The following is a 26,842-nucleotide window of genomic DNA, read 5'->3' on the forward strand; positions in this document are numbered from 1 at the left end:
TAAAGGTTAAACAAAAAGAATATGGGGTTTGATTTTGTGAGATAAGAATAAGAAAATGCATTTTTGTCTCTTCATTTTTTGTCATTAATAAGGAGTCCTTAACTACGTCATTTAATTAATCTGTGTTCATTTGTGTATCTTTCTGAGCAACAGAAGAAAAACTAAGTTAGCAGTTGGAATTAGATAAAAGTCCCTGAAAAAGAAAATTTTAGGAGTAATGTTTCCATAAATGACTTTTTCTGTTTTTTTTTTTTTTCCTTTTGTGAATTTGAAATAAAGCTGTTAAAAAAGAATATAGATGGCTCTGGAGTTCACTGCCTTGCCAGTGGGCCCTACTTTGGAATTTCTATTCCTTATTGCGATGGAGTTGGACTCAGATGTGACCTCTCTACACATGCCTCTTCTGTCACTTTTACCAAACCTGTAATTGGTGCTGGGGTTTGTATATGCTCAGGAGACTTGAGTCTCTGGACTGTCCATGTGCCAGCTAGGCCCTGAGCCTCAGCAGAGTTGCAACACCTACTCTGGTCCATTTGAAGGTATCCAGGTCAGCTGACGGGGAGGTGAGAATGGTCAACCACAACACCAGGGAACTGAGAGTATTTACAATTGCAAGCAGGGGAATCGCATCCACCAGCCATGCGGGATCTAAGCCCTCTCTCAATTTAGAGGTGGAGTGGACATCACCATCCCAGGGTCCACAAGATGGAGGAATATAACATGGATTGTAGTGGACTTGCTGTATTCTACTATAGAAGTGTTGTGACTCTAGCAATGGAAGAAATTGTATCATTGATGTGGAGATGGTGGCCATGGAAGTTGCTGAGGGCAAGGAGAGGGAAGAAGAGATGTGATATGGGGCATTTTCAGGACTTGGAGTTGTCCTGAATGATATTACAGAGACAGATGCAGGACACTGTTTATCGTGCCATAACCCACTGGACGGACTGGTGCAAAGTGTGAGCTACAATGTAAACTATAGTCCATGCAGCGTGGCAGTGCTCCAGGTTGTATTTACCAAATGCAATAAATGTGCCTTACTGATGAAAGGGGAAGTTGATGTGGGAGGAGTGAGGAGAGAGGTAAATGGGAACCTCTTATGTTTTTAAACGTAACATTTTATATGATCTATTTATCTATAAAAAAAAAAAGAATATAGGATTTAGTTTTATTGTTGTGGAATTTAAGAGAAGTTCAATTATTCGAGTATAGAGAGGCCAGGACTCAGGAATGATTTTGAGAAGGAAAAATGGTTTATTGACGGCCGGCCGGACTCGGGAGCTTTCTGTTTGAATCCCGAGCCCGGAACAAGATTTCCAAACGTCTTTTATACAGAGAGGAAAGGCCAAATCGTCCCTTTGTTTCAGTTCTCAATAGGCTTCAATTAGCATATATCTCTTCCACATCTTAGGTAAGCTTTTAGCAAGGACTCCAGACATTTTAGATAAGCCTTGGTTTTTGCATTTCCCCTAAATACTTAAAGTTTATAGCCCTTGCTTTGTTAAACATTTCCTGGGACTGGAGCCTGCTGGTCCCTAAGAGCAGGACTGCAGCCTCTTACCATTTCACACCCACAAGTCAAACAACTTAGTTATCTCTGAAGAGACAAAGAGCCTTCCACCCATAGCCCACATCATTCCCCCCCTTTGTCAAAGTTTACTTGCTAAGCTTTGGCATAATTATTGTTGTAGCTATGAGGTGGATGACTGTTTGTTGTCTTGACTGATTATTTATCAGTCTTTAGTACAGCATCAAGGACCGTTTTTAGAAGTTTAGAACTTTTCATTCTGGACAGCAGAATCTTGGGCAGGGGCCTCCCGCAGTTATTCTGCTGCCACTGGCACTCACGTGGATTTCCAGTCAGGTTCCAGATCCATCTATTACTTTTATTTTACTCTTAAAGAGTTTACACCTTTAATTTAAAAGGGGTGCTGAAGGGAGACGATCTCTTTTCTGTAACTGCTTCCTGCTGGCCATGGGCTGTAGTCATTGCCTAATAAGGTGTAAAAACTCTTTAATTTATTCTAACTGGAGGAAGATGGATCTGGCATTCTGTACGAAGTTGGATGAAGTTTTCATATGGTTAATAAGATGTTCACTCTGAAAGAAACAAACTTAATTAAAAATTTGGAATACCCGTTTTTAAAAGAGGACACATTGGATTACAGAGATAGACAAGATTAGATGCCTATAAAGATGGCATTCCTTAAAAGCTGGTGGGAACAGCATATATATTCTTTTTTAAGTTATCCATCTTTAGAGAGAAATTGCAACAGACACTTAGCTTTGTCTGAAGACACATTCCAAGCTGTTCAATGATTGACACTCATTCGCTCTGTCAGATGCTCCTGGTGAACTGGCACTCCTTGGGCAACTGGCTTCACTCAGGATTAGAACACTAATTTGGAAATACTCTTAGTTTTCACCTGTGGGAGTGATCAGAACTACAGAATAAAGATTTTTACACCTTGGTTTTCATTGTACAATTTCTAGCAATTTTGACTTGTTCAATAGGTGACTCACCATCAGCAAGCAAGCCTCACTTTTGCTAACTGAGACTGGCTGAGACTGCCACCTTATTCTATAGACATGTTATTAACTGTTTAGAAAATGATTTTACCAGGAATTTAACATGTCTAATATACTTCTGCACTTGATCCAAAATAGAAAAGATAACATTACAATTATTAGGCATATATTTAGTACAGGATAAAAGTACAGCACTTAATATTAACTAATGTATTACTTAATACATAAGGATTCAGAGTTGCCATTATTAGTTTTGAGTTTCAGGTTTGTAATACTTTACATGTTATCTCTCCATGAGAGCAGGCCATAATGCCAATTGTGCTCAAGTTTTACTTACAGTCTCCTGGTATCATGGCTCCACTCAGCATGTTCTTCAACGCAGTGAGCAAGTTGCAGCATCCTTCCAGTATTCCAGAGATTTTCCAGTATTCTACTAGCCTGGTGCATAGTGCTCTCTGGCACCATGGAACAGTGCCAGTCTGGAGGCGATATCCATTATACACTTGGCTGTACCGAGTCATTATTGGCTGCAGGAGCTTGAAACTGCAATATAGTTTCCATCAACTTCAGGAGCAGAACCAGAGACTGATATAGCACATATTTTTAATTGAGGGGTCAGTGACCAGCCTAGCCAATAACTCACATGGAGAGGCCACCTGTAATGTATACAAGGCCTGGTTCGAATGCACAAGAGTTTGACAATGTTAAAGTTTATTCCTTGTTTTATATATATTTTAAACAACTTAACGCAATACATATATCAAATGACTATTTACTTACACAATTTTACTATGAAGATAACAGTAGGTACTTTAGTAATAGAGGAAAAATACTTTTCATTGTTAGAATGAAAACAGAATATTTCCAATAGAATCAAGACAACTTTTTATTACCATTTACTTAAATGTGTATTTTGCAGTGGCCTTCAGACAGGTTTATTATCATGAAGTTATTTCTGCTACCAATACCAATCTAAGTTTCTTTAGTTAACAATGACTTCTACAACTAGAATTATTTAAACATTTTCAGTTTGGAAGATGTTTTACAAACTCTTTATAATTGACTATAACCGCATTGACTAGACACCTCATGTTTAAATAAACTTACTAAATTACAATTACCAATGAAAGAAATTTACTCTCTATTTAAGAGAGCATATCTACAATCTTTTCCCTTTAGCCTAATTTCACCAATGTGAACTTACAATTTTCACTTACAATTTTCATTACTGTAAAGATTTTGTACATATGTTAATTTAGTTTATAAATTAACTATGGGAGATTACACTCAAGTTAAATAAAATTGAAACCATAATAGTTTATGCAAGGAATGTTCTCTTTTTCCCTTACAGGAAGCTAAAAACTTCTTTTCTTTAAGTTATGAAAATTATTAATTTAAAAGCATAACTGACTACCAGGTTTTAAAACACATGCATACTGACTTCCAGGTTTCAAAACACATTACACAATTACTTAATTTTTTTAAAATCATAACCCAGGAAAGATCTCTCCATAGTTTTTATGGACTTTCCTTTACTTACTGAAATTTGTTAATAGAGCCACTAATTACCTTATTTTGTTGGAAAGAAATCTTCTGGAAGAAAATAAGGCTCACCAGATTGTGGAGAAGAAAATACTTTATTCTCAATCTTGCAAGACGGGGCGCAGAGCCAGATATGGCTGGTGCCCCGAACAAAGAAAAATGACACAATTTATACCCCTAAGCCTAGCATGCAAGCTCTTCCTGTTTTTCCATAGATTGGATACTTCAGAAGTTACAGCTTATCTGAGATTTAACTTTCCCACGCAAAAGTTTGATTTAACTGCTTCTTCTATCACATTCCAACCATTTTAGTTTTTACCTGCTCCCCCCCTTCCAGGCAGTCGGGTGCACAACAAACAGGAATGCGGCTTATGAATAGAAGGGTGGACTCACTGGAAAGGGGCAAGCCGCTCCCCCCTTTCCAGCTTTCAGCCAAAATGGGCAGACAGAACCTACTCAAATTTGGCAACTCTCCCAGGGACCCAGCCACCCTGACTGGGACATCCCCAACAAACTTGGGTGCTTGGCGCGGACACAGATGGCCTCCAAGCCCCGGCAAAGGGCCAGACCAGAGACAAGACACCAGAACATGCACAAACATCTAGACTCCTCAGCTTTTGCCCCAGAATCATTTCACCCCCTTGCCAATGGCAAGGGAGGGCTCCAGCTCAGCTGTAATTCTACTTCATGTAAGGACACAACTCCAACACTAACATTGAGCTGACACAGACAGAAGCACAAAGGTCACTAATCTGACTCACAAGTTTATATATTTATTTTCACCACGGCTGCCCCCACAGCCATCACAAACCTCAGAACACTTAACATTTGGTATAAAGCAAATTCATTCACAAATTAGCACCATAACAAAAGATTTCAGCTAGACTTTTCCACTGTTTAAACTTTACACCCAGACCAAGCTCCACCAGAAGAGCCGATCCATTTTCCTGTAACCAAGTTTTGTTTTCCTTAATCTAGACCAATTTCCAGGATATTAGGACTCGAACCTATAAATACCCTTCCTATTAAAATCGAGACTCCACTCCTTTAGTGGATATAAGACCAGTACCAGATTCTAACATGCAGTTAGACAAACCCAAAACACCAGGGCTTTTCCCCGGTTTTCCTCCTTTTCCCAAGCCTAGAGAGAACGGCTTCCCCCCAGCCTTCTGGGGCTACTAGGGTTCTCTTGGGAGGTGATCAGCCTCCCCTTCCTAGCAATTAAAGCTAGGGCCTTCCAGACTCTGCTCACCCGGGGAGTCTTACCTTCTTCCCTGTTCGGAGCTCTTTTTCGTTCCCAGAATCTTTCTCTTCAGACCTTCCATTGCCCCTTGATTTTGTCGGGAAGATTCTGGTGGAGCCCACATCTTTTCTGGATTAAATTTAATCCAGGGGCGCCCAGATTTGGGGTTCACCCGAGTCCTCCCGGCTTCCTCGGGGATTTGGAAGGGGCAGCAAAATGCTACCGTCTCTGGCCTTCATTTATTGTCCCTTCGTGGTCGCCATTAATGTTGTGGAATTTAAGAGAAGTTCAATTATTCGAGTATAGAGAGGCCAGGACTCAGGAATGATTTTGAGAAGGAAAAATGGTTTATTGACGGCCGGCCGGACTCGGGAGCTTTCTGTTTGAATCCCGAGCCCGGAACAAGATTTCCAAACGTCTTTTATACAGAGAGGAAAGGCCAAATCGTCCCTTTGTTTCAGTTCTCAATAGGCTTCAATTAGCATATATCTCTTCCACATCTTAGGTAAGCTTTTAGCAAGGACTCCAGACATTTTAGATAAGCCTTGGTTTTTGCATTTCCCCTAAATACTTAAAGTTTATAGCCCTTGCTTTGTTAAACATTTCCTGGGACTGGAGCCTGCTGGTCCCTAAGAGCAGGACTGCAGCCTCTTACCGTTTCACACCCACAAGTCAAACAACTTAGTTTACTCTGAAGAGACAAAGAGCCTTCCACCCATAGCCCACATCATTATGATATATAAATATGATCAAGCATTTTTTTCTTTCATTTTCTTCACTAACAAGGAACCCTGGTCATGTCATTTAATCAATCTGTGCTCATTTATTTATACTTCTGAACACTGGAGGAACAACAGAGTTTGTTTTTAGGATTAAATAAGATAAATGTGCCTGGACAGAAAATCTTTAAAGCTATGCTCCCATAATTTGTTAAGCTTTGTCTGTTATTTTATTTTTTGAAGTTGAAATAAAGTTTACTTCAAAAAAAAATTAGTGATGGCCTGGAAAGCATTATTTTAAGATAGGCATCTTACTTAGAGGAGCAGCATCCAAGGCAGGAGGGTACTAAACTTAATCTTAAGAATCTCACATTCCTGAAGAAAAAAGTTTAAGACTTTGATCCTATAGAGTATGTAGGCTCCACTCCCCAACACCCCCTACTCTGAAACTGATTGCCCTTCCCTAAAAATTCAAATCAGATACTATGAGGACATGAAGGAACACTGCATTATGGTGCTTTCTCTGCCCCATCAGCACTAGCTTGTTTGTAGAGCTTAGGTTGTATTTTTTAAAAAAAGTAGTCAGTCTTTAATAACTACTTTTAAGTGAAAAATTAACAGGTGAAATGATTGCAGGGCACCTATTTTTACTCTCCTTAGAAAGAATACAAATCATTTTTAGCTTTTTATTGAGATTGCTTCTTGGGATCTATTTGTATGGCTCACCTTACTACATAGACAACTGAATAAAAAAAAGAACGAAAATATTTTACAACTGCTTTTATTATAGAAGAAAACTTAATCACAAGTCCAAGGAAGTAAAGTAACTTGCCAGTGCTGTAAACAAATTCATGATAGGTCTTGGAATACAGTTGCCAAACTTTCAATTTTTTCCTCTAAACCAATGTTTGCTCAAGTTTTGACAACTTATTTCAGAAAATTTTAACTAAAATATTATGCTGAATAATAATTGCTACAGAACAGTCAAATGGAACTTCAGAGGTAAAAAATACAAGCCTAGTGATGATGTGTGATTCTAACTTTTCAAGAGAAATCTCAAGCCTTATCATACATGGGGTCAGGCTAGTGTGCAGGATCAAGTAGGACAGAGCTAGAGATTGTCTAGAACCCTCGTCTATGGGTCATCGGCTCTGCATCCCACCAGAAATAATGAATTAATGAATCCTGGCTCTAGCAATTCCTAATTTGGTGATTACAAACAAGATCCTAACAGTTCAGATTTATTTCCTTCTATTGATCTTTCCAGAGGGCTTGTTCTTCTAATCTTGCCATTTGGGGCTGGGGGGGGGGGGGGGGGTGCTTATTTAGGTGTTAAAATGAATTCTGAAAGGCTTTATGGGTCCTAAAGCAACTAGTTTAGGTTCACACAAGTGCTGAATGAAAGAAATTAGATGCTGTAATCGTATTTTGCAGGTAAGAAGTCCAGACCTCTGTGGGTAGGAAGGAAGCAAGTTGTGCTATAAAAAGCACTGTATCCTGCTTTATAAAACAGTATCCTCCCCCAACAACCCACCAGCCCCTAGCACTTAACTTAATGGGGTTCTGCTAGAGGCCTTTCCCACTTAGCATCCAATGAACTTTTCAATGCCCCAAGGAAACCAGAGGTTTGTTAGCCCTTCATTCCATCCATGTCACTTGCATTACAAATTGTATAAATTCCTTTAAGATTCCATAGTATGGATAGAACTCTTCCTTTGTGTCTAGGGTAGCTAAAAATGTTTTCCCCTGTGTTTTGTTTTGCTTGAACATTTGGAAAGTTCAGGTCAACTTACTTCACCAAACTGAAACCTAATTCTTTGCTTTCTCACATGTTTTCCTCAAAACTGCTCTGTGGAAAGGTGGGGGAGAAATGATCTGCATGTATGAAAGAACAAAGTAGCTTGTAAAGGCCATGATGTGGGCTATGGGTGGAAGGCTCTTTGTCTCTTCAGAGATAACTTAAGCTGTTTGACTTGTGGGTGTGGAATGGTAAGAGGCTGCAGTCCTGCCCTTAGGGACTATGGCAACAGGCTCCAGTCCCAGGAAACAGTTTAAAAATGCAAGGGCTATAAACTTTTAAGTATTTAGGGGAAATGCAAAAACCAAATATGCTAAAAGCTTATCTAGAATATCTGGAGTCCATGCTAAAAGCTTACCTAAGATGTGGAAGATACATATGCTAATTGAAGCCTATTGAGAACTGAAACAAAGGGACCATTTGGCCTTTCCTCTCTGTATAAAAGACGTTTGAAAATCTTGTTCAGGGCTCGGGATTCAAACTGAAAGCTCCCGAGTCCGGCGAGTCCGGCCGAGTCCGGCCGAGTCCGGCCCGGCCGGCCGTCAATAAACCATTTTTCCTTCTCAAAATCATTCCTGAGTCCTGGCCTCTCTATACTCAAATAATTGAACTTCTCTCAAATTCTACAACAGCCACACAGTCACAGTTTAAGAATTAGATAGCAAGCCTCCTACCTAAAATCAGATTCCCTGTTTTCTCCTCATATTAGGAACCTTCCTAAGGTACATTTACTATGCACTGGCAACAACTGAGCAAGGACATATGGTATAACTTAATCACAACAAAATTAGAGAAATATAACTGCTACAGAAGAAGCAAAATAATGTATTTCAAATCTAAAATAGTTTTGATCATCTTTCCTTTCTATTGTCAACAAAATAGTCTATGCCAATAAAAGGCTGACTATATAAAAATATAATTTTACCTGTGTAGTATTCTTTCAATTGTTACCTAACCTACCCCCCCAATAACCCATACTTATCAAAGCCCAAGTTCAAATAATTGCAAAAAATTCTTAATAGGAACATGTAAATAATAATATATGTATATCTAAAATCAGAAGATCTATCTACATATCATAAAGATCAAATCTAAGTACAGAATTTGCAAGGATTGGGGAAAAAAGCAGACAGTATCATGCTAAGCAAACAGTTTTATGTTACAAAGCCATACATGGGTAGGGCCTTTATCTCTGCCTGCCCCCTCAAAAATCCACAAACATTAAAGATCATCTAGTTCAATCACGTATGGCCCAAAAGCACAAATAATTAATGGCAAAAATGGGCCTAATAATTAAGTTCTTCTGATTTTTCACTGTTTTAATCTATTTACCTTAGTTTCCATAATTTATAAAAATTGGGAAAAAGCATTTCATTGACAGTTGTCACATCCAGCATTTCACGATACCAATATTGCCATCTGTTGGCAAATACAGCATATGACATTTACAATTTAATATTCCAAGATGATTTCAGATTACTTGCATCAACAATCTACAAATATTTAAAGGTGTTAAGTCACAAACCTGACTCTTTTATATTAGTTCATTAAACAAATATTTGTCAAGCACAGTGCTATATTCCTTAGGTTTCTGACCTCAAAGAGGTTAGTGTCTAATGAAGAAGACATGGATAAATAATTACAATATAGTGAGACAGTTACCAAAGAGGAATATCATACTCAGATCAAGGTTCATGTATGAGTTGTCATTAGGAAAACTTCCTTGGATAGATATTATTTTAGCTGACTCCTAAAATACTAGTAAAAGCTAGCCATGCAAAAGGTTGAGGAACAAATGCTCTGGGAAGGAAGCAGAAGCATGTTGAAGGGCTTGAAGGCTAGAGAATTTGAAAGTAGTTCATTACAGCTTGAACAGAAAATGGTTAAGAGACTGAAGTTGCACTGGAACCAGATTTACAAAGAGCCCTGGCTGCCATAATAAAGATAAAGCACTTTAATCTGAAAGCTATAAAGGGAACCTAAAGGACTTTAACCAAGGGAATAGTAAAACTATCAAATTCGCATTTTAAAAATAGTGTTCATATTTTTTACATATTCTTGCACTGCCATACTTGTTATGATAAACATGTAACAGTTTTGTAATTTGAAAAACATCAAATAAAGAAAAGAGCTTAGGCCGATAACAGAGAGCTTGGAGGGTAGACAAGATTGTTAGTATGAAGACTGGCTAGGAAACTTGCTATCAGTAAGTCAAGAGAGAAGGGAAGAGGCACTGAGGGAAGTAACATAAAAAGGGATAAAGACCTACTAACCATGGTTCCGTTTTGGCTTACATTATGATTTATATTTTAGACTGTATACTAAATTTTTAGTTACATTATGGTTTATATTATGGTTTACATTTTAGACTATACTTTTATAAATTTTTGGTGAAATTTAACATGTCCTATATCTATCATTGCACGATCTTGTGGAACATTTCCATTGTCCCCCAGTTTCCCCCCCTCCTCCATCTATTCTATTCCTCTCTCCCACTCTTCTCAGTGACTACCAACTTCACTGCTTAAAAGACCAGATTCATAGATACTTGTAACAATGCTGAGGGCATGACACACTACACTGTCCTCCCCCATTGGGAGCCACCCATGCTTTCAAGAGACACCCTTCCCTCTCTTAAAGAACATCAAGTAGTTGCTGAGGGCAGGGAAAGGGAAGAAGAGTTGTGATGTGGGGGCATTTTCAGAACGTGGAGTTGTCCTAAATGATACTGCAGGGACAGATGCTGGACATTATATATCCTGCCATAACTCACTGAATGGACTGGGGGAGAGTGTAAACTACAATGTAAAATATAATCCATGTGGTACAGCAGTGCTCCAAAGTGTATTCATCAAATGCAATGAATGTGCCACAATAACAAAAGAGGCTGTTGACATGGGAGGAGTGTGGGGGGGTGTGAGGTGTGGGGTATGTGGGAACCTCTTATATACATTTTTTTAATTAATTAATTTTTAATGTTACACTAAAAAAATATGAGGTCCCCATGTTGTAGAATTTGAGAGAAGTTCAATTATTTGAGTATAGAGAGGCCAGGACTCAGGAATGATTTTGAGAAGGAAAAATGGTTTATTGACGGCCGGCCGGGCCGGACTCGGCCGGACTCGGCCGGACTCGCCGGACTCGGGAGCTTTCAGTTTGAATCCCGAGCCCTGAACAAGATTTTCAAACGTCTTTTATACAGAGAGGAAAGGCCAAATGGTCCCTTTGTTTCAGTTCTCAATAGGCTTCAATTAGCATATGTATCTTCCACATCTTAGGTAAGCTTTTAGCATGGACTCCAGATATTCTAGATAAGCTTTTAGCATATTTACTTTTTGCATTTCCCCTAAGTACTTAAAGTTTATAGCCCTTGCATTGTTAAACATTTCCTGGGACTGGAGCCTGTTGCCATTTTCCCTAAGGGCAGGACTGCAGCCTCTTACAGTTCCACACTCACAAGTCAAACAGCTTAGTTATCTCTGAAGAGACAAAGAGCCTTCCACCCATAGCCCACATCATTCCCCCCCTTTTGCCAAAGTTTAACTTGCTAAGCTTTGGCATAATTATTGTTGGAGCTATGAGGTGGATGGCTGTTTGTTGTTTTGATTGATTATTTATCAGTCTTTAGTACAGCATCCAGGACTGTTTTTAGAAGTTTAGAACTTTTCATTCTGGACAGCAGAATCTTGGGCAGGGGCCTCCTGCAGTTATTCTGCTGCCACTGGCACTCACGTGGATTTCCAGTCAGGTTCCAGATCCATCTATTACTTTTATTTTACTCTTAAAGAGTTTACACCTTTAATTTAAAAGGGGTGCTAAAGGGAGACGATCTCTTTTCTGTAACTGCTTCCTGCTGGCCATGGGCTGTAGTCATTGCCTAATAAGGTGTAAAACTCTTAATTTATTCTAACTGGAGGAAGATAGATCTGGCATTCTGTACAAAGTTGGATGAAGTTTTCATATGGTTAATAAGATGTTCACTCTGAAAGAAACAAACTTAATTAAAAATTTGGAATACCCGTTTTTAAAAGAGGACACATTGGATTACAGAGGTAGACAAGGTTAGATGCCTATAAAGATGGCACTCCTTAAAAGCTGGTGGGAACAGCATATATATTCTTTTTTAAGTTATCCATCTTTAGAGATAAATTGCAACAGACACTTAGCTTTGTCTGAAGACACATTCCAAGCTGTTCAATGATTGACACTCATTCGCTCTGGCAGATGCCCCTGGTGAACTGGCACTCCTTGGGCAACTGGCTTCACTCAGGATTAGAACACTAATTTGGAAATACTCTTAGTTTTCACCTGCGGGAGTGATCAGAACTACAGAATAAAGATTTTTACACCTTGGTTTTCATTGTACAAGTTCTAGCAATTTTGACTTGTTCAATAGGTGACTCACCATCAGCAAGCAAGCCTCACTTTTGCTACACAGCAGAGTACAGCAGAATATAGAAGTTGACTGAGACTGGCTGAGACTGCCACCTTATTCTATAGACATGTTATTAACTGTTTAGAAAATGATTTTACCAGGAATTTAACATGTCTAATATACTTCTGCACTTGATCCAAAATAGAAAAGATAACATTACAATTATTAGGCATATATTTAGTACAGGATAAAAGTACAGCACTTAATATTAACTAATGTATTACTTAATGCATAAGGATTCAGAGTTGCAATTATTAGTTTTGAGTTTCAGGTTTGTAATACCTTACATGTTATCTCTCCATGAGAGCAGGCCATAATGCCAATTGTGTTTAAGTTTCACTTACAGTATCCTGGTATCATGGCTCCACTTAGCATGTTCTTCAACACAGTGAGCTTCAAGTTGCAGCATCCTTCATCTTAGAGAGATTTTCCAGTATTCCACTAGCCTGGTGCATAGTGCTCTCTGGCACTATGGAACAGTGCCAGTCTGGAGGCGATATCCATTGTACACTTGGCAGTACCGAGTCATCATTGGCTGCTGCAGGAGCTTAAAACTGCAACGTAGTTTCCATCAATTTCAGGAGCAGAACCAGAGGCTGATATAGCAAATATTTTTAATTGAGGGGTCAGTGACCAGCCTAGCCAATAACTCACATGGAGAGGCCACCTGTAATGTATACAAGGCCTGGTTCGAATGCACAAGAGTTTGATAATGTTAACGTTTATTCCTTGTTTATATATATATTTTAAACAATTTAATGCAACACATATATCAAATGACTGTTTACTTACACAATTTTACTATGAAGATAACAGTAGGTACTTTACTTCAGTAATAGAGGAAAAATATTATTTTTCATTGTTAGAATGAAAACAGAATATTTCCAATAGAATCAAGACAACTTTTTATTACCATTTACTTAAATGTGTACTTTGCAGTGGCCTTCAGACAAGTTTATTATCATGAAGTTATTTCTGCTACCAATACCAATCTAAGTTTTTTTAGTTAACAATGACTTCTACAACTAGAACTATTTAAACATTTTCAGTTTGGAAGATGTTTTACAAACTCTTTATAATTGACTATAACCGCATTGACTAAACACCTCATGTTTAAATAAACTTATTAAATTACAATTACCAAAGAAATTTACTCTTTATTTGAGAGCATATCTACAATCTTTTTCCTTTAGCCTAATTTCACTAATGTGAACTTACAATTTTCATTACTCTAAAGATTTCGTACATAATGTTAATTTAGTTTATAAGTTAACTATGGGAGATTACACTCAAGTTAAATAAAATTGAAACCATAATAGTTTATGCAAGGAATGTTCTCTTTTTCCCTTACAGGAAGCTAAAAACTTCTTTTCTTTAAGTTATGAAAATTATTAATTTAAAAGCATACTGACTACCAGGTTTTAAAACACATTACACAATTACTTAATATTTTTAAATCATAACCCAGGAAAGATCTCTCCATAGTTTTTATGGACTTTCCTTTACTTACTGAAATTTGTTAATAGAGCCATTAATTACCTTTATTTCGTTGGAAAGAAATCTTCTGGAAGAAATTAAGGCTCACCAGATTGTGGAGAAGAAAATAATTTATTCTCAATCTTGCAAGAAGGGGCGCAGAGCCAGATATGGCTGGTGCCCCGAACAAAGAAAAATGACACAATTTATACCCCTAAGCCTAGCATGCAAGCTCTTCCTCTGTTTTTCCATAGATTGGATACTTCAGAAGTTACAGCTTATCTGAGATTTAACTTTCCCACGCAAAAGTTTGATTTAACTGCTTCTTCTATCACATTCCAACCATTTTAGTTTTTACCTGCTCCCCTTTGTCAAATAAGGAATAGAATTTAGTGCTGAAATGGCACCAACTTAGCTCCTTCTTGGGCATCCTTCCACTGCCCATAGGACTGGCCTAAACTGGTCTCCTCCACTGCTGTCCAACTCGGGAGTGGGAGACTGAGGCAGCAGGCCACTGGGTTACATCAACATTTTTCTTATGTGAAAATTAACCTAATCTTTGTTTTTTTTTGCATTTTATGGCTGACAAAAGGTTTAAACTGGGAAATTACCAGGCAAACTGATCCTTAATTCCCTAGCCTAGTAGATAGGTTTAATCTGCTACACCTAGTCTTGCCTTTAAAGCTCTTGCAAAGAGGAGGCCCTTTCCCAATTGTTTCTATAATCAGATTTCTATGACTTTTTCATCCTGCTTAGTTTAATTTGGGCTTTAAGAATATTTATTTACATATATAACTGTATATTTAATTAATAATTTGAATAGAGCTCTTTTAAGAATTTTCATTTGTTAATTTGATATTATCCTGATGTATGAAGACATACACTGAGCAAATGCACAGACACAAAGAGTTAGACACAGAAACAAAACTCGTTGATATTATTTATAATTTGCATTATTTTATATACTGTTTAGCTTAATTAATTAGGGGTCCAGAAATACATATTACTAATATAACTGCATATTTAACCTCAACAATTTGAGCAAATAGGCAGATATAAATAGTTTGAGACAAAAACATAACTTTAATTACTTTAAAATTCTAATCTTTACAAAACAAGTGTGACTGCAAACATTTCAAAGACTCTTGAAACTCTTCTTAATTTGCACTATGACCATGCAGTTTACCACAAGAATTTTCCTTCTTACTTAATGGACTGTAATAACCAAAATGTTTTCAATGCCTTAGCACCATTTTGTTTTAGAACTTTATATTTTACTTTGAAATTAGCAGAATTTTGGATAAGCAACAAGATTAATTATATATATATTTACTGAGGCTATTTGAAGCCTCAGGGAGACAGACTGCTTTCTCTCATGAATTGCCACTCTTAGTAACACTGACCGTCAAGGCAGGAGACTTCCCCCCTCCACCCCCCTTTTTGATTTTGGAGATAATAAAACTCCAGTGGTCATTTAACCTTATTCCATAAGGCAGCCATTTATTTAGGTTACACTTGAATTCATGAGAGAAACGGTTACTAATACCAGGAGAAGAGACAGTGATGTCCCAGCTCTTCTCAATTATGAAATAACCATAGGCAAAGGCAAAGGGTGAGGTTAGGCTTGAAGTAACCATAAACAAAGGAAAGGCTAGTTTAGAATTTACACTTAAATAATAGTTTCAGGCTAAATTCACCCAGCTATAATTTCAGTTATTGTCTTTCCACTGTTTTATAATATAAATGCATTTATAAATGATTTTAACTCAGTTACAGTTTTTATTAATTTTTTTTAAAAACCTATTAATTTTATAACACCTTTAAATACCTTTCATTCAACTTATAACATATTAAATGAACTTAACCATTACTTTAATTTTTTCTTTTAAAGTAAAAGAATAAATCTCTTGCAGTTAGTTTGAAATAAAAAGCTACTTTTCAGGATTTGATTTCTAGAACATAAATGTTCTTTTAAAAGAGGTACGACTCTTCTTTAAACACTGAGGAAATGATGAGGTTAAAACACAAGAAGCTATTGATAAAAGATTTTCTTTGTATATTGATCTTACTCAATTTTAATCATAAAAATTTTCCTTCCACAAACCTTCTACACTTTCAGTATTCATTCAGGTTCTGTCCCACACTCTACTCTTTCCAATAATCAATCATTTTATCTTAGGACAAAATCATCTTCTGTTTCCGTAACAATGAAAAACACATTCCATATATCCCACATACTAAGTTACCAGGCAAACTTCTTACAACATATAATTGCCATTAATACTAAACAAGCTTGTTAAAATAATGAACTTTTCTTCACTTTAAATACTTAGTAGCATGTTATACCAGAAACAGTTTTTTTTGGAAGCAAGTTGGCAGGGGAGATTGGCTGCCGAATAAGTTTGTTATAAAATTGCCTTTTATTATTATTATTATCAATTCAGTTTTGTTAAATAATGACTTTCTGCAATTAGCCATTTAAATACCTTAATTTAAACAATGCTTTGTAAAACTTTTATAATTATTTATACCCTTAAGACAAATTTTACCTTCACAGAACACATTTTCTTACTTAAAGTTACTACAATACCTTCTAAGAACCTGGGCAGAAAGCAAAGGTATTTTGGCTTTGACACCCTAAGGAGGGAACTTTACTGCATTTATTCTGATTCTGCTTTTCACCCCCTTCACTTCCCCCGCTTCCAGGCAGTCGGGTGCACAACAAACAGGAATGCGGCTTATGAATAGAAGGGTGGACTCACTGGAAAGGGGCAAGCCACTCTCCCCTTTCCAGCTTTCAGCCAAAATGGGCAGACAGAACCTACTCAAATTTGGCAACTCTCCCAGGAACCCAGCCACCCTGACTGGGACATCCCCAACAAACTTGGGTGCTTGGTGTGGACACAGATGGCCTCCAAGCCCCGGCAAAGGGCCAGACTAGAGACAAGACAGCAGAGCATGCACAAACACCTAGACTCCGCAAACATCCAGACTCCTCAGCTTTTGCCCCAGAATCATTTCACCCTCTTGCCAATGGCAAGGGAGGGCTCCAGCTCAGCTGGAATTCTACTTTACATAAGGACACAACTCCAACACTAGCATTGAGCTGACACAGACAGAAGCACAAAGGCCACTAATCTGACCCACAAGTTTATATATTTATTTTCACCATGGCTGCCCCCACAGACATCACAAACCTCAGAACACTTAACATTTGGTATAAAGCGAATTTATTCACAATTTAGCACCATAACAAAAGATTTCAGCTAGACTTTTCCACTGTTTAAACTTTACACCCAGACCAAGCTCCACCAGAAAAGCCAATCCATTTTCCTGTAACCAAGTTTTGTTTTCCTTAATCTAGACCAATTTCCAGGACATTAGGACTTGAACCTATAAATAGTTCTTCCTATTAAAATCGAGACTCCACTCCTTTAGTGGATATAAGACCAGTACCAGATTCTAACATGCAGTTAGACAAACCCAAAACACCAGGGCTTTTCCCCGGTTTTTCTCCTTTTCCCAAGCCTAGAGAGAACGGCTTCCCCCCAGCCTTCTGGGGCTACTAGGGTTCTCTCGGGAGGTGATCAGCCTCCCCTTCCCAGCAATTAAAGCTAGGTCCTTCCAGACTGTGCTCACCCGGGTAGTCTTACCTTCTTCCAAGTTCGGAGTTCTTTTTCGTTCCCAGAATCTTTCTCTTCAGACCTTCCATTGCCCTCGATTTTTGTCGGGAAGATTCTGGTGGAGCCCACATCTTTTCTGGATTAAATTTAATCCAGGGGCGCCCAGATTTGGGGTTCACCCGAGTCCTCCCGGCTTCCTCAGGGATTTGGAAGGGGCAGCAAAATGCTACCGTCTCTGGCCTTCCTTTGTTGTCCCATCTGGGTCGCCAAAAATGTTGTAGAATTTGAGAGAGGCTCAATTATTTGTGTATAGAGAGGCCAGGACTCAGGAATGATTTTGAGAAGGAAAAATGGTTTATTGACGGCCGGCTGGGCCGGACTCGGCCGGACTCGGGAGCTTTCTGTTTGAATCCCAAGCCCTGAACAAGATTTTCAAACGTCTTTTATACAGAGAGGAAAGGCCAAATGGTCCCTTTGTTTCAGTTCTCAATAGGCTTCAATTAGCATATATCTTCCACATCTTAGGTAAGCTTTTAGCATGGACTCCAGATATTCTAGATAAGCTTTTAGCATATTTACTTTTTGCATTTCCCCTAAATACTTAAAGTTTATAGCCCTTGCATTGTTAAACATTTCCTGGGACTGGAGCCTGTTGCCATAGTCCCTAAGGGCAGGACTGCAGCCTCTTACAGTTCCACACTCACAAGTCAAACAGCTTAGTTATCTCTGAAGAGACAAAGAGCCTTCCACCCATAGCCCACATCACCCATATACTCCCCACCCCCTCACCCGTCTTATATTTTTAATGTAACTTTTTTGTGTGATATGTATCTTTAAAACAAGAAAAGACAATTAAAAAACAATTTAAAAAAAGGGGGGGGGATAAAGGGTAATGATCCAAGAGAAATATTAACAGAGTAGCAGCAATAAGAAAAAGTAATGGTAATATAGCCTGTGCATAAATTCAAAATTGTTTACAAGTATACCTGGTCTCTAGAAATCCAAATAAGTAATATAGGCCCTGCAGTCTTTGATTGTTCAGAAAGGATGTAAGACTGAATGTGTATTCAGGGATCATCCAGACGAAATGTGGAGGATATGCTAAATTCAAGCTGGCTTGGAATGTGGGGAATATGTGTTATATCAAACTTACCTGGAGGAAATAACCTATCTAATACTCAGATAAAACACTTGAAGAAACTAACAAAAAGGCTTTTTGCATACAAGTACCGTTTGTCTCCCTACTTTTATTTCCTCTGTATAAAAGGGACCGAAAAATTCTATTTGTGGTTCGGTTTTTATTAGGACAGGAGTCTGCTGAGTCCAGGCGGTCGAGTTTCCTGTGGCCTTTGATACCTTGTACACCGGACTTCTCTACAACAATGGTAGGTCAAAGAAAAAAAGGTGAACAGGAGGACTTTCAAATATAGGACTTGGGCAGATATTAAAGAGAGATTTATAATAATATAAAGAAGAGTAGGGATGAAGAAGTATATTGGAGTTCTGTGTATTGTTTTTTGTATTATTTTTATAGCTTTTCTGTAAGTTTGAAGTTATTTCAAAATATTTTTTAAAAAAGGACACACATTTTATACATTACATGAAAACTGCATACAGTACATGTTTTACAAAAACATACATAGGAAGTTCTTCAAATTCAGCAGTGTTTAGCTCTAGATGGTAGATCAATTATCTTTTTTAACTAGTTCTTTATTGTATCTTCTAAATTTATTAAGAATATGTATTTTTGTACATTATATATACTTTTGGAAGCACAATCATTTCAAAAATACAGTGTATTTATAAAAATTCTCCCTTGAGAAAAAGTGGTCAATGGCAAATCATTCTGTATTTCATAAACATTTTATACTGTTCATAATTATCATATTTTTGTGAGTTCTCAATGAATATGAGACTTAATGGTCAAGTAATCACCCTAGTTGTGAATATATATATATATATATATATTTTTTTTTTTTCTATTCAGGGAATTTCATTAGTTGAAAGAGCTGACAGAACTAAAAGCAGATATTTTGCCTACAGTTACCTGATTACTCAGCATTGATCAACTGCATGATCTGCCTTAGGGCTCTTTCCAAGGTATCAGCCTGACTAACTCCCTCAACTCAATTATCATCTTCTCAGTAAGAGCTACTCTGGTTATTGAAATTGTAAGAAAGACATGCCCTTGCCACCACTGCCACTGAAGGCACTCCAGATCTTTCTTTTGCTTTATTTTTTTCCAGATACTTATCACCTCATATGTGATATAATTTATTTATTGTATTTACTATGTGTCTTACTTCCTAGATTGTAAACTCCTGAAATCATACATGGATTTTTTGTTGTTTTGTTCCCTCAGGCATCTTCATCACCAGAACAATGCCTGGCACTTAAGAGTGTGCTCAATAAATGTTGAATTAACGAATGAATTAATGCATGAGAATGAGTGGACAAAAAAATTTAATGAATAAATGAATATTATGTTAAAGAAAAGCACACAATATTTTTTTCAAATGATCATCAGTCATTGATACTATTTAATTTAATCTAGAACTCATTGATTCTATGCTTAAACATTTGTAGAGACTAATTTAGCCTATGGGGTTCAATAAATTTCATTCCTCTTAGCACTTCTAAAGTTCACTTTCAGATTTAATAATGGTAAGAAGTAATTATATAAGTCAAATTGTTGTAGGAGCGGTTCAATTATTTGCATATAGAAAGGCCAGGACTCAGGAATGATTTTGAGAAGGAAAAGATTTATTACTGGCTAGCCAGACTCAAGAATTTTCTGTTTCAAATCCAAGCCTCCAACAAGATTTTTGAGTTCCTTTTATACAGAGAAGGGTCAAATGGTTCTTTTGTTTCAGTGCTCTACAGGCTTCAATTAGCATATATCTTCCATATCCTAGGTAAGCTTTTAGCATGGACTTCATACACTCTAGATAAGCTTTTAGCACATTTGGGCTGCATTTTTATAGAGTTTGCATTGCTAAATTGTTTTTCCAGGACAAAAGTTGTTGTCATAGTTACCAAGGGCAGGGCTGCAGTTCTCAATGTCCCAAACACATTGCACAGAACACATACTGCTCAGGTTATCTACAAATATATGAATAGCGCCCCCACTCAAAGCCTACATCAAAATAACTTATCTAATTGATTAAATGTATGAAAATAAAACAATAAATATAAGCTTCACCAGTAAATGATATCATAAAGTTTACCATTTTTAATCAGAGCTTACAATCTGCTTCATTTAGAAATGTTCATTTACCACTGAAGATCACTAAGAAATTCTGCTTCCCACTTCTCATCAAGCCAAAAGAGAGGTTGCTTTTTTTTTTTTTTTTTTTTTTTTCCCAATTCTTAAGTATGGGATCATAAGAATGAGGAAAACAGACAACAAGGTAAGGGCACATATTCAGCTTACTCCAAGTTTAAGAATGGCATAAATACACATTTTAAACTTTCACTTCACTATGTCTAGTTGTAGCACCATCCAATATTTACTGTGCATAAATGCAATGAAGGCAGGTAGTGCAAAAGTCCTTTGTCACTTAGTTCTGTTTAAAAAAAGGGTTAGGCACCTGGACACAATAATAAAAGTAAATAACTAAGTTGATATCAACACAGACAACATGTTCAAATGAAAATGTAGACATAAAATTAAGAAATCAAAGTGGCATTACGAAAATAAACCATTTAAATACAGTTTAAACAAGAATACTCTTCAAGAATGCAAGGGCAAAGGCAAAACCTAAATAAATTATTGAAAGAGGAAAAAAATTTAAATATTTGAGACCATTTCAAAATGCAAAATTTGATTAAAAAGCAAATCATTGATAAAACAAAGAGTTTATATTTGAATGCCCAAAAGATCTAATTATAAGATTTGTTCAAAATCAACCCTTCATCCCTAGAGACAGCATAACAAGGCTTCAGTATACTAACAACTATCAGTTATTTACAGATTTTTATTATACTAGGGATAACTATTTTAGTTTAGTTAATATTTTGTAACTTAAATTTATTTCTTTATTGGCTAACACCATTGCCCCTAATGAATGTTACAAAGCTACTTACACCAATACAGGCTTTCCCGATATCTTGGGATGTCTAAGCACTTCTGACATGGTCTCTTTTGTTTCTTCCATTCTCTCTTCATCACTGGAATCCACAACAAATATTACTCCATAGGACTCAGCATAGTAATTCTTCCAAATTCCCCGAATTCTCTTTCCACCTCCCAGGTCAAAGATGGTGACTTCAAACTTTCCTTGTCGAAGGTCAATTTTGGAAAACCCAACAGTAGGAGCTACATCTTCAGGATACTCTGTTTCAAATAATACAAAAGAAATAATCTTCAGGCTTTAAATCAGTAACATTAATTTAACTCTACAATGACATAAAAAGTATTATTGAATCATACTTTAGCTCTAAGTGGAATGCTTACTACTTGATTACCCAATAAGCATTATATTGAAGTATTTTGATAGGGTAGGGTAAATATTATAAAATATTAAACTAGAATTTGTGTTCCATGCAGACAGGAATGCTTATTGTTATAACCCCAGTACCTAGAAAAATGCCTACCATATAATAGGTATTTAATAAATAGCTATTAAATGATTAAATGAATGAATTCCTGCTTTAAAGCTATTTACTCCCTATGTAACAAATAACAAAAACCTCAACCCTTTGCCCCCATAGCTTCTGTGGAGCTATAATGGAATCCTTGAACATTTAAAGAAAAAAAGTTTAGAAGAATCAAAGAATAGGAGATGCTACCAAAAGTAAGTCAACTTGTTTCCAATTAGCTGAATTAAAGCTACAACTGAATAAAGAAACTTTCAAACACAGCTTGCAAAAAAAATGTGAAGATCTCACTGTTTGTAGGGAAACAGGTTTTGGACGTTCCAATAAATTTATAATTGAATTTTTTTTTAGATTTCTGTATATAACACAAAGAAGGGTCATGCTATATATGATTATAACTGCCAAGCAGTATTAATAACAATTTTGAAAGAGAGTTAAAAGATATCAAGGGTCAAGAAAGACTTCATAGAAGAGATGGGGCTTAGGCCTTAAAGAAAGGGAGGATTAATGCATGCAGAAGAGTAACCTAAGTAAGGGGAATGGTAAAGGCAAGTAAGTGCAAACAAGTTGCACATTGTGGCTGGAGCAGATCCCTAATACTGTGAATGCAGACTGAAGCTACCCTGAAGAGGGTTCCGAAAGTGGGGAGCTATTGAAGGCATTTCAGTCAACCGATGAAATGATTATGGTAACTAAGGCAGTGTTTTAAGGTTCATCTTGCAAAAATCTCCAGAAGTGATGAGAAGTGAGACACTTTTCAGAAGGTGTCTGAAAACTCTGAGGTGTTAAAATAAAAAGGAAGGAATGGAAAAAAGAGGGAACTCAAGAAAGAGTAATAGAACCTGGTGACTCAAATGTTAAAGAGAAAGAGTTCAAACTTCATGTTTGATGCCTCTACAAAACAAATGATTAGGTTTGTGTAGAGTTGCACATACAATATGGTAGCCACATGCAACTTTTCAAATTTAAAGTAAAATTATTTTTTTAATTAAAAATTCAGTTCATCAGTTGTACTAGCCACACTTTAAATGCTCAAAAGCCACATGTGGTCAGTGGTTATCCTACTGGACAGAGCTGATACAGACCATTTCTATCACTGCAAAAAGTTGTATTGGACATGATTGGTTTAGAGGGTGGTATCATTCACAAATTCAGCAAAACATTTGTTATTACGAAGAAAAATAAGAAAAGTATTTGCTACTAGGCTTAAGCCTGACCAAGAAACAGACTTGCAATGCATTACTTCCTTTCAGCAGTCACCCTGGCAGAATTTACAGAGCTCCCTAGAAAGCTAAAAGAGCTATTATAAATTGCATTTTGATGTTAAGGCCTTCATTATCTAAAGAAACAGGAAAGGTTAGAAGTAATACAAACAGTCTGGTTTTCCAGAAAGAAGATTATGCTGGACAACTGAACATGTAGATCTATCTAGTCCTGGCCAGAATTGGTGTCCATAAGTAAAATAGGTAGCTGTCTTTGAGTGTGATCTGAGAGGTAACCCTGGCAATCATCAGTGAAAACAAAGTAAACCAACTATGCTGGATGAAGGAAAAGTGCACTAACATGTACTGAATACCTACTCTGTACCAGGACTTAGTTAGACTTGGGGTTATCAAACTGAGTAAGATACAACTGCTGTCCTTAAGGAACATACAGTGCAATACAAAGACAGAATATTAATGGAAATAACACAGAGTTTATGTATTTTGTGAAAAAGTCTGTAGTGGAGACTGTGAAGACCTTAGAGGGAGAAGGTAAAGAGCAGGTGGCAGGGAGTGGCCGGGGGTGGGCGGTGAGTTTCGGTCTACGTAGACCTCAGAGAAGAAGTAAAATGTGAGTGAAGTCTTAAAAGCTACATAGCTGTAACAAAGAAGGCAGAAGAACATTCCAGGCATAGGGAGCAATGTAAGGAGAGATAAAATGATGGTAATATTCCTAGTAATCCAATTAAGATTTGTGATTTTTTTCAAGGTTCCACAGTGTACAGAGTAAGATTCTGATTCAGGCCTTCAGGACTTCAAAAGCCTGCTTCTTTTGATACATGATACCCTCCCCCACTTCTCTATCCTTTCTCCTGATTCATACTCATGATTCTGTCTTTTAAGACTAAAGAGTAAAAGTCTCAATGCAACCATTCCCAGAAATCCTTTCTTAATGATTCCTTCTCTACCTTCAGTACACATAAGATAATTGGTGAAACAAATCTCCATCATAACACTTACATTCTCTATAACAATATTCTATCTTCTTGTTGCTCTTCATGTAGCCTGTATCATCTTAAAAGCTGGGACCATGTCTTTGTATCCTTAGCATGTAGCACAAAATATATAGTGGATCAATACCACAACACCAGTCTGCTAAGATAGTTGAAGCTGTTATCCATCTGTTCATCTGTCATTCTTTCCTTCCGTCTAATTACCTAGCCATCCATTACTGTAATAATTTACTGAGAGCCTATTACAGATCAGGCATCATTTGAGAACTAGGGATACAAAGGCACATCGATCTCCAATACTGAAGATTTCAGAAAAGTGTATGTGTTAAAACTTAATCTCTAGAAAGTCCAAGATAAAATGCAAATATACAATTAATAAATATTTACTGGTATATGCTAGGCACTGAGCAAGGTTCTAAAAATATAAAGATTAATAATACCCAGCTTCTGATTTTACAGAGCTCTTGAATAGGGAAAACAAATATGAACACATAACTATAATATAATGAAGATGTGATATGAAAAGTGTTGACCAAGTACCATGAGAACAAAGTAAAACAATAATAATAATAATAGAGTTTAAGATAAGGGAGAAGGTGATTTCTTGGGGGGAAAATAGAGTTGCCTTTCAGGTGGACAGGGTAGAGATAAGGATATTACAGCAAAGTGAACAGCATAGGCAAAGGCACACTAACACAATACAAGTGGGTATAGGTAAGAGTAGGCTAAAAAGTAGACAGTAGTCAACTTTACTTCTATGGTGGTGGAAACAGGTGGGGTCCCACCTTCCCCCACGTGGAAAAGGAGGGCATCAGAAAAAACTTCACAGAGGAGGATAATATATGACAAAATAAGTCTATAAATATAAGTAGATAGTCTCCTTAGTAAGACAAGTGGGAACAACATAAACAAAAATCCAAAGGCATGTAAAGGCTTATTTTGGGAAACTTATTTAGGGAAACTACAACTGGCACCTTTTTAAAAATTCAAGGGAAGAAATCCATCACTGGAGTAGAGGAAAGAGTAAATATAAGATAAGAACAGAAACAGAGACAGGAGAGAGCCCAAACTTGAAAGAAGGCTTGACAATTCATTCACAATTGACAAGCTGAACATTTTCTAGACTCAGAAAAAGTTAACAAACAGATATATGGAGGTGGAAAACAGACGGGAAAGAGGATGTTCTAATTCTACACAACAAATGAGAGGTTCTGAAAACTGTATCCCTGGTGTCTGCTCCCTAGAATGTAAGACACAGAAGAAAAGGAAGATGGGAAGAAGTTTAGATCAGAGGTTGTGACCAACAAACCATATCTGGCTTGCCACCTGTTTTTGTATGGCCTACAAGTGAAGAATGTGTTTTACATTTATAATGACTGATAAAAAGCAAATTTACAACTACCCATTTTGAAAATAATATGAAATTCAAATTTCAGTGTTCTTAAATAAAGTTTTATTGGAACACAGACAGGCTCATTTATTTACATTATTGTCTATGGCTGCTTTTGCACAACCGCAGTTGAGTTGTGTCCTCAGGACACTGACCATATAGCCCACAAAGTCTAAAATATTTATCATCTGGTTCTTTACAGGAATGTTTGCCAACCACTGGTTTAGATGATGTAGTGAGTATTCTGTAAGGATCTGATGTAGGAGGTAGCATGAGTGGTACCAAAAAGGCTTGAAAAGAATTCTCAGCAAGAACACATAATTTACACTTAATATTATTATATATGGTAGAATTTGAAGTCACAAAATGTTTTGACCCAACAGTGAGTTTTTGGAAGATGTTCTCTTTCTTTCATAAACTCCCATAAAAAAAAGTCCCTGGCTATTTTGTGCACATAATATCTTGTTGTAATCATTGCTTTTTCAGAAATAAATATATGGTGGTTTTCTCCTAATTCATATCCTTAACATACATAGCTGGTACTAAATTCTCACTAACATGGTCACTGTTATATTGTAGTACAAAGCATTTTAAACTAAGAAATCGATCTAATCAGATGCACCATATGTGATATCCCTTTAGTAGCACAGAGGCCATGTCTTTATAACTAAAAAAACTGTATAGCATATTGAGGAAAAGTATCAAGAGTTGCTAAGACAGCCATGCTGACTGGCTTTACTTCTATCTCCCTTTAATCTAGATGTGGCCATGTAATTAAATTCTCATCAACAGAATGTAAGTAAAAGTGGGGTGTCCTTAAAGTTAGGGCATGCCGTTCCTTTTTACTTTTTTCCTTTCTGTTGGCTAGAGTGCAGATATGATCCCTCTTAACTGACCAAAGCACTCAGGGAGCCTCTGTATCTCTGTACCTGTTCACATCTCGAAAATGAAAAGAACTCAGCATTGTCAAGCCAGAGCCCATTTACTACATTAGTCACAAGAATATTAAGACTATAATGTAATGGAGTGCACAGCCAAGCACACCTTCTGAATCTATGGAATATTTAATAAAGCATTTAAAAATAAGTAAATAATTTAGAATAATTTAATAAAGTTCAGAAAGCATACAAATATTTTCAGCTTACCTCCTTGGATTCCCTTTGCCGTTGCAGTTTTACCAGCATTATCAAGTCCCACCATCACAAGAGTCACCTTTCTTAAAATAATAAAAATTTAACAATCACTTTCTGAGTTAATTTAGTATTGGGGAAAA

The 26,842-nt window shown here is 36.9% G+C and overlaps 2 protein-coding genes across 4 annotated transcripts in view; one reads left to right on the plus strand and one right to left on the minus strand.

The window, feature by feature from the left end:
• The window catches only part of STX19 (syntaxin 19), a 92,169-nt gene extending 72,349 nt beyond the window's left edge, over nt 1–19,820 (plus strand). The window contains exons 3-4 of one of the 2 annotated variants that reach the window (XR_011648687.1): nt 18,671–18,750; nt 19,728–19,820. The gene's annotated coding sequence lies outside the window, so the exon portion shown is untranslated. The remainder of the gene's footprint in view (nt 1–18,670; nt 18,751–19,727) is intronic. The other variant, XR_011648686.1, reaches the window with a different exon arrangement.
• ARL13B (ARF like GTPase 13B) overlaps nt 1–26,842 on the minus strand; it is a 102,366-nt gene that overhangs the window by 61,332 nt on the left and 14,192 nt on the right. For both annotated transcript variants that reach the window (XM_023591460.3, XM_023591474.3), the window contains exons 2-3: nt 26,715–26,785; nt 21,452–21,701 (exon numbers count right to left, since the gene is read on the minus strand). In XM_023591460.3, coding sequence (XP_023447228.1) covers nt 21,452–21,701; nt 26,715–26,785 — 321 coding nt within the window. The remainder of the gene's footprint in view (nt 1–21,451; nt 21,702–26,714; nt 26,786–26,842) is intronic.

The sequence above is a fragment of the Dasypus novemcinctus genome, chromosome 4 (genome assembly GCF_030445035.2).
Source record: "Dasypus novemcinctus isolate mDasNov1 chromosome 4, mDasNov1.1.hap2, whole genome shotgun sequence".
Lineage (NCBI taxonomy): Eukaryota > Metazoa > Chordata > Mammalia > Cingulata > Dasypodidae > Dasypus > Dasypus novemcinctus.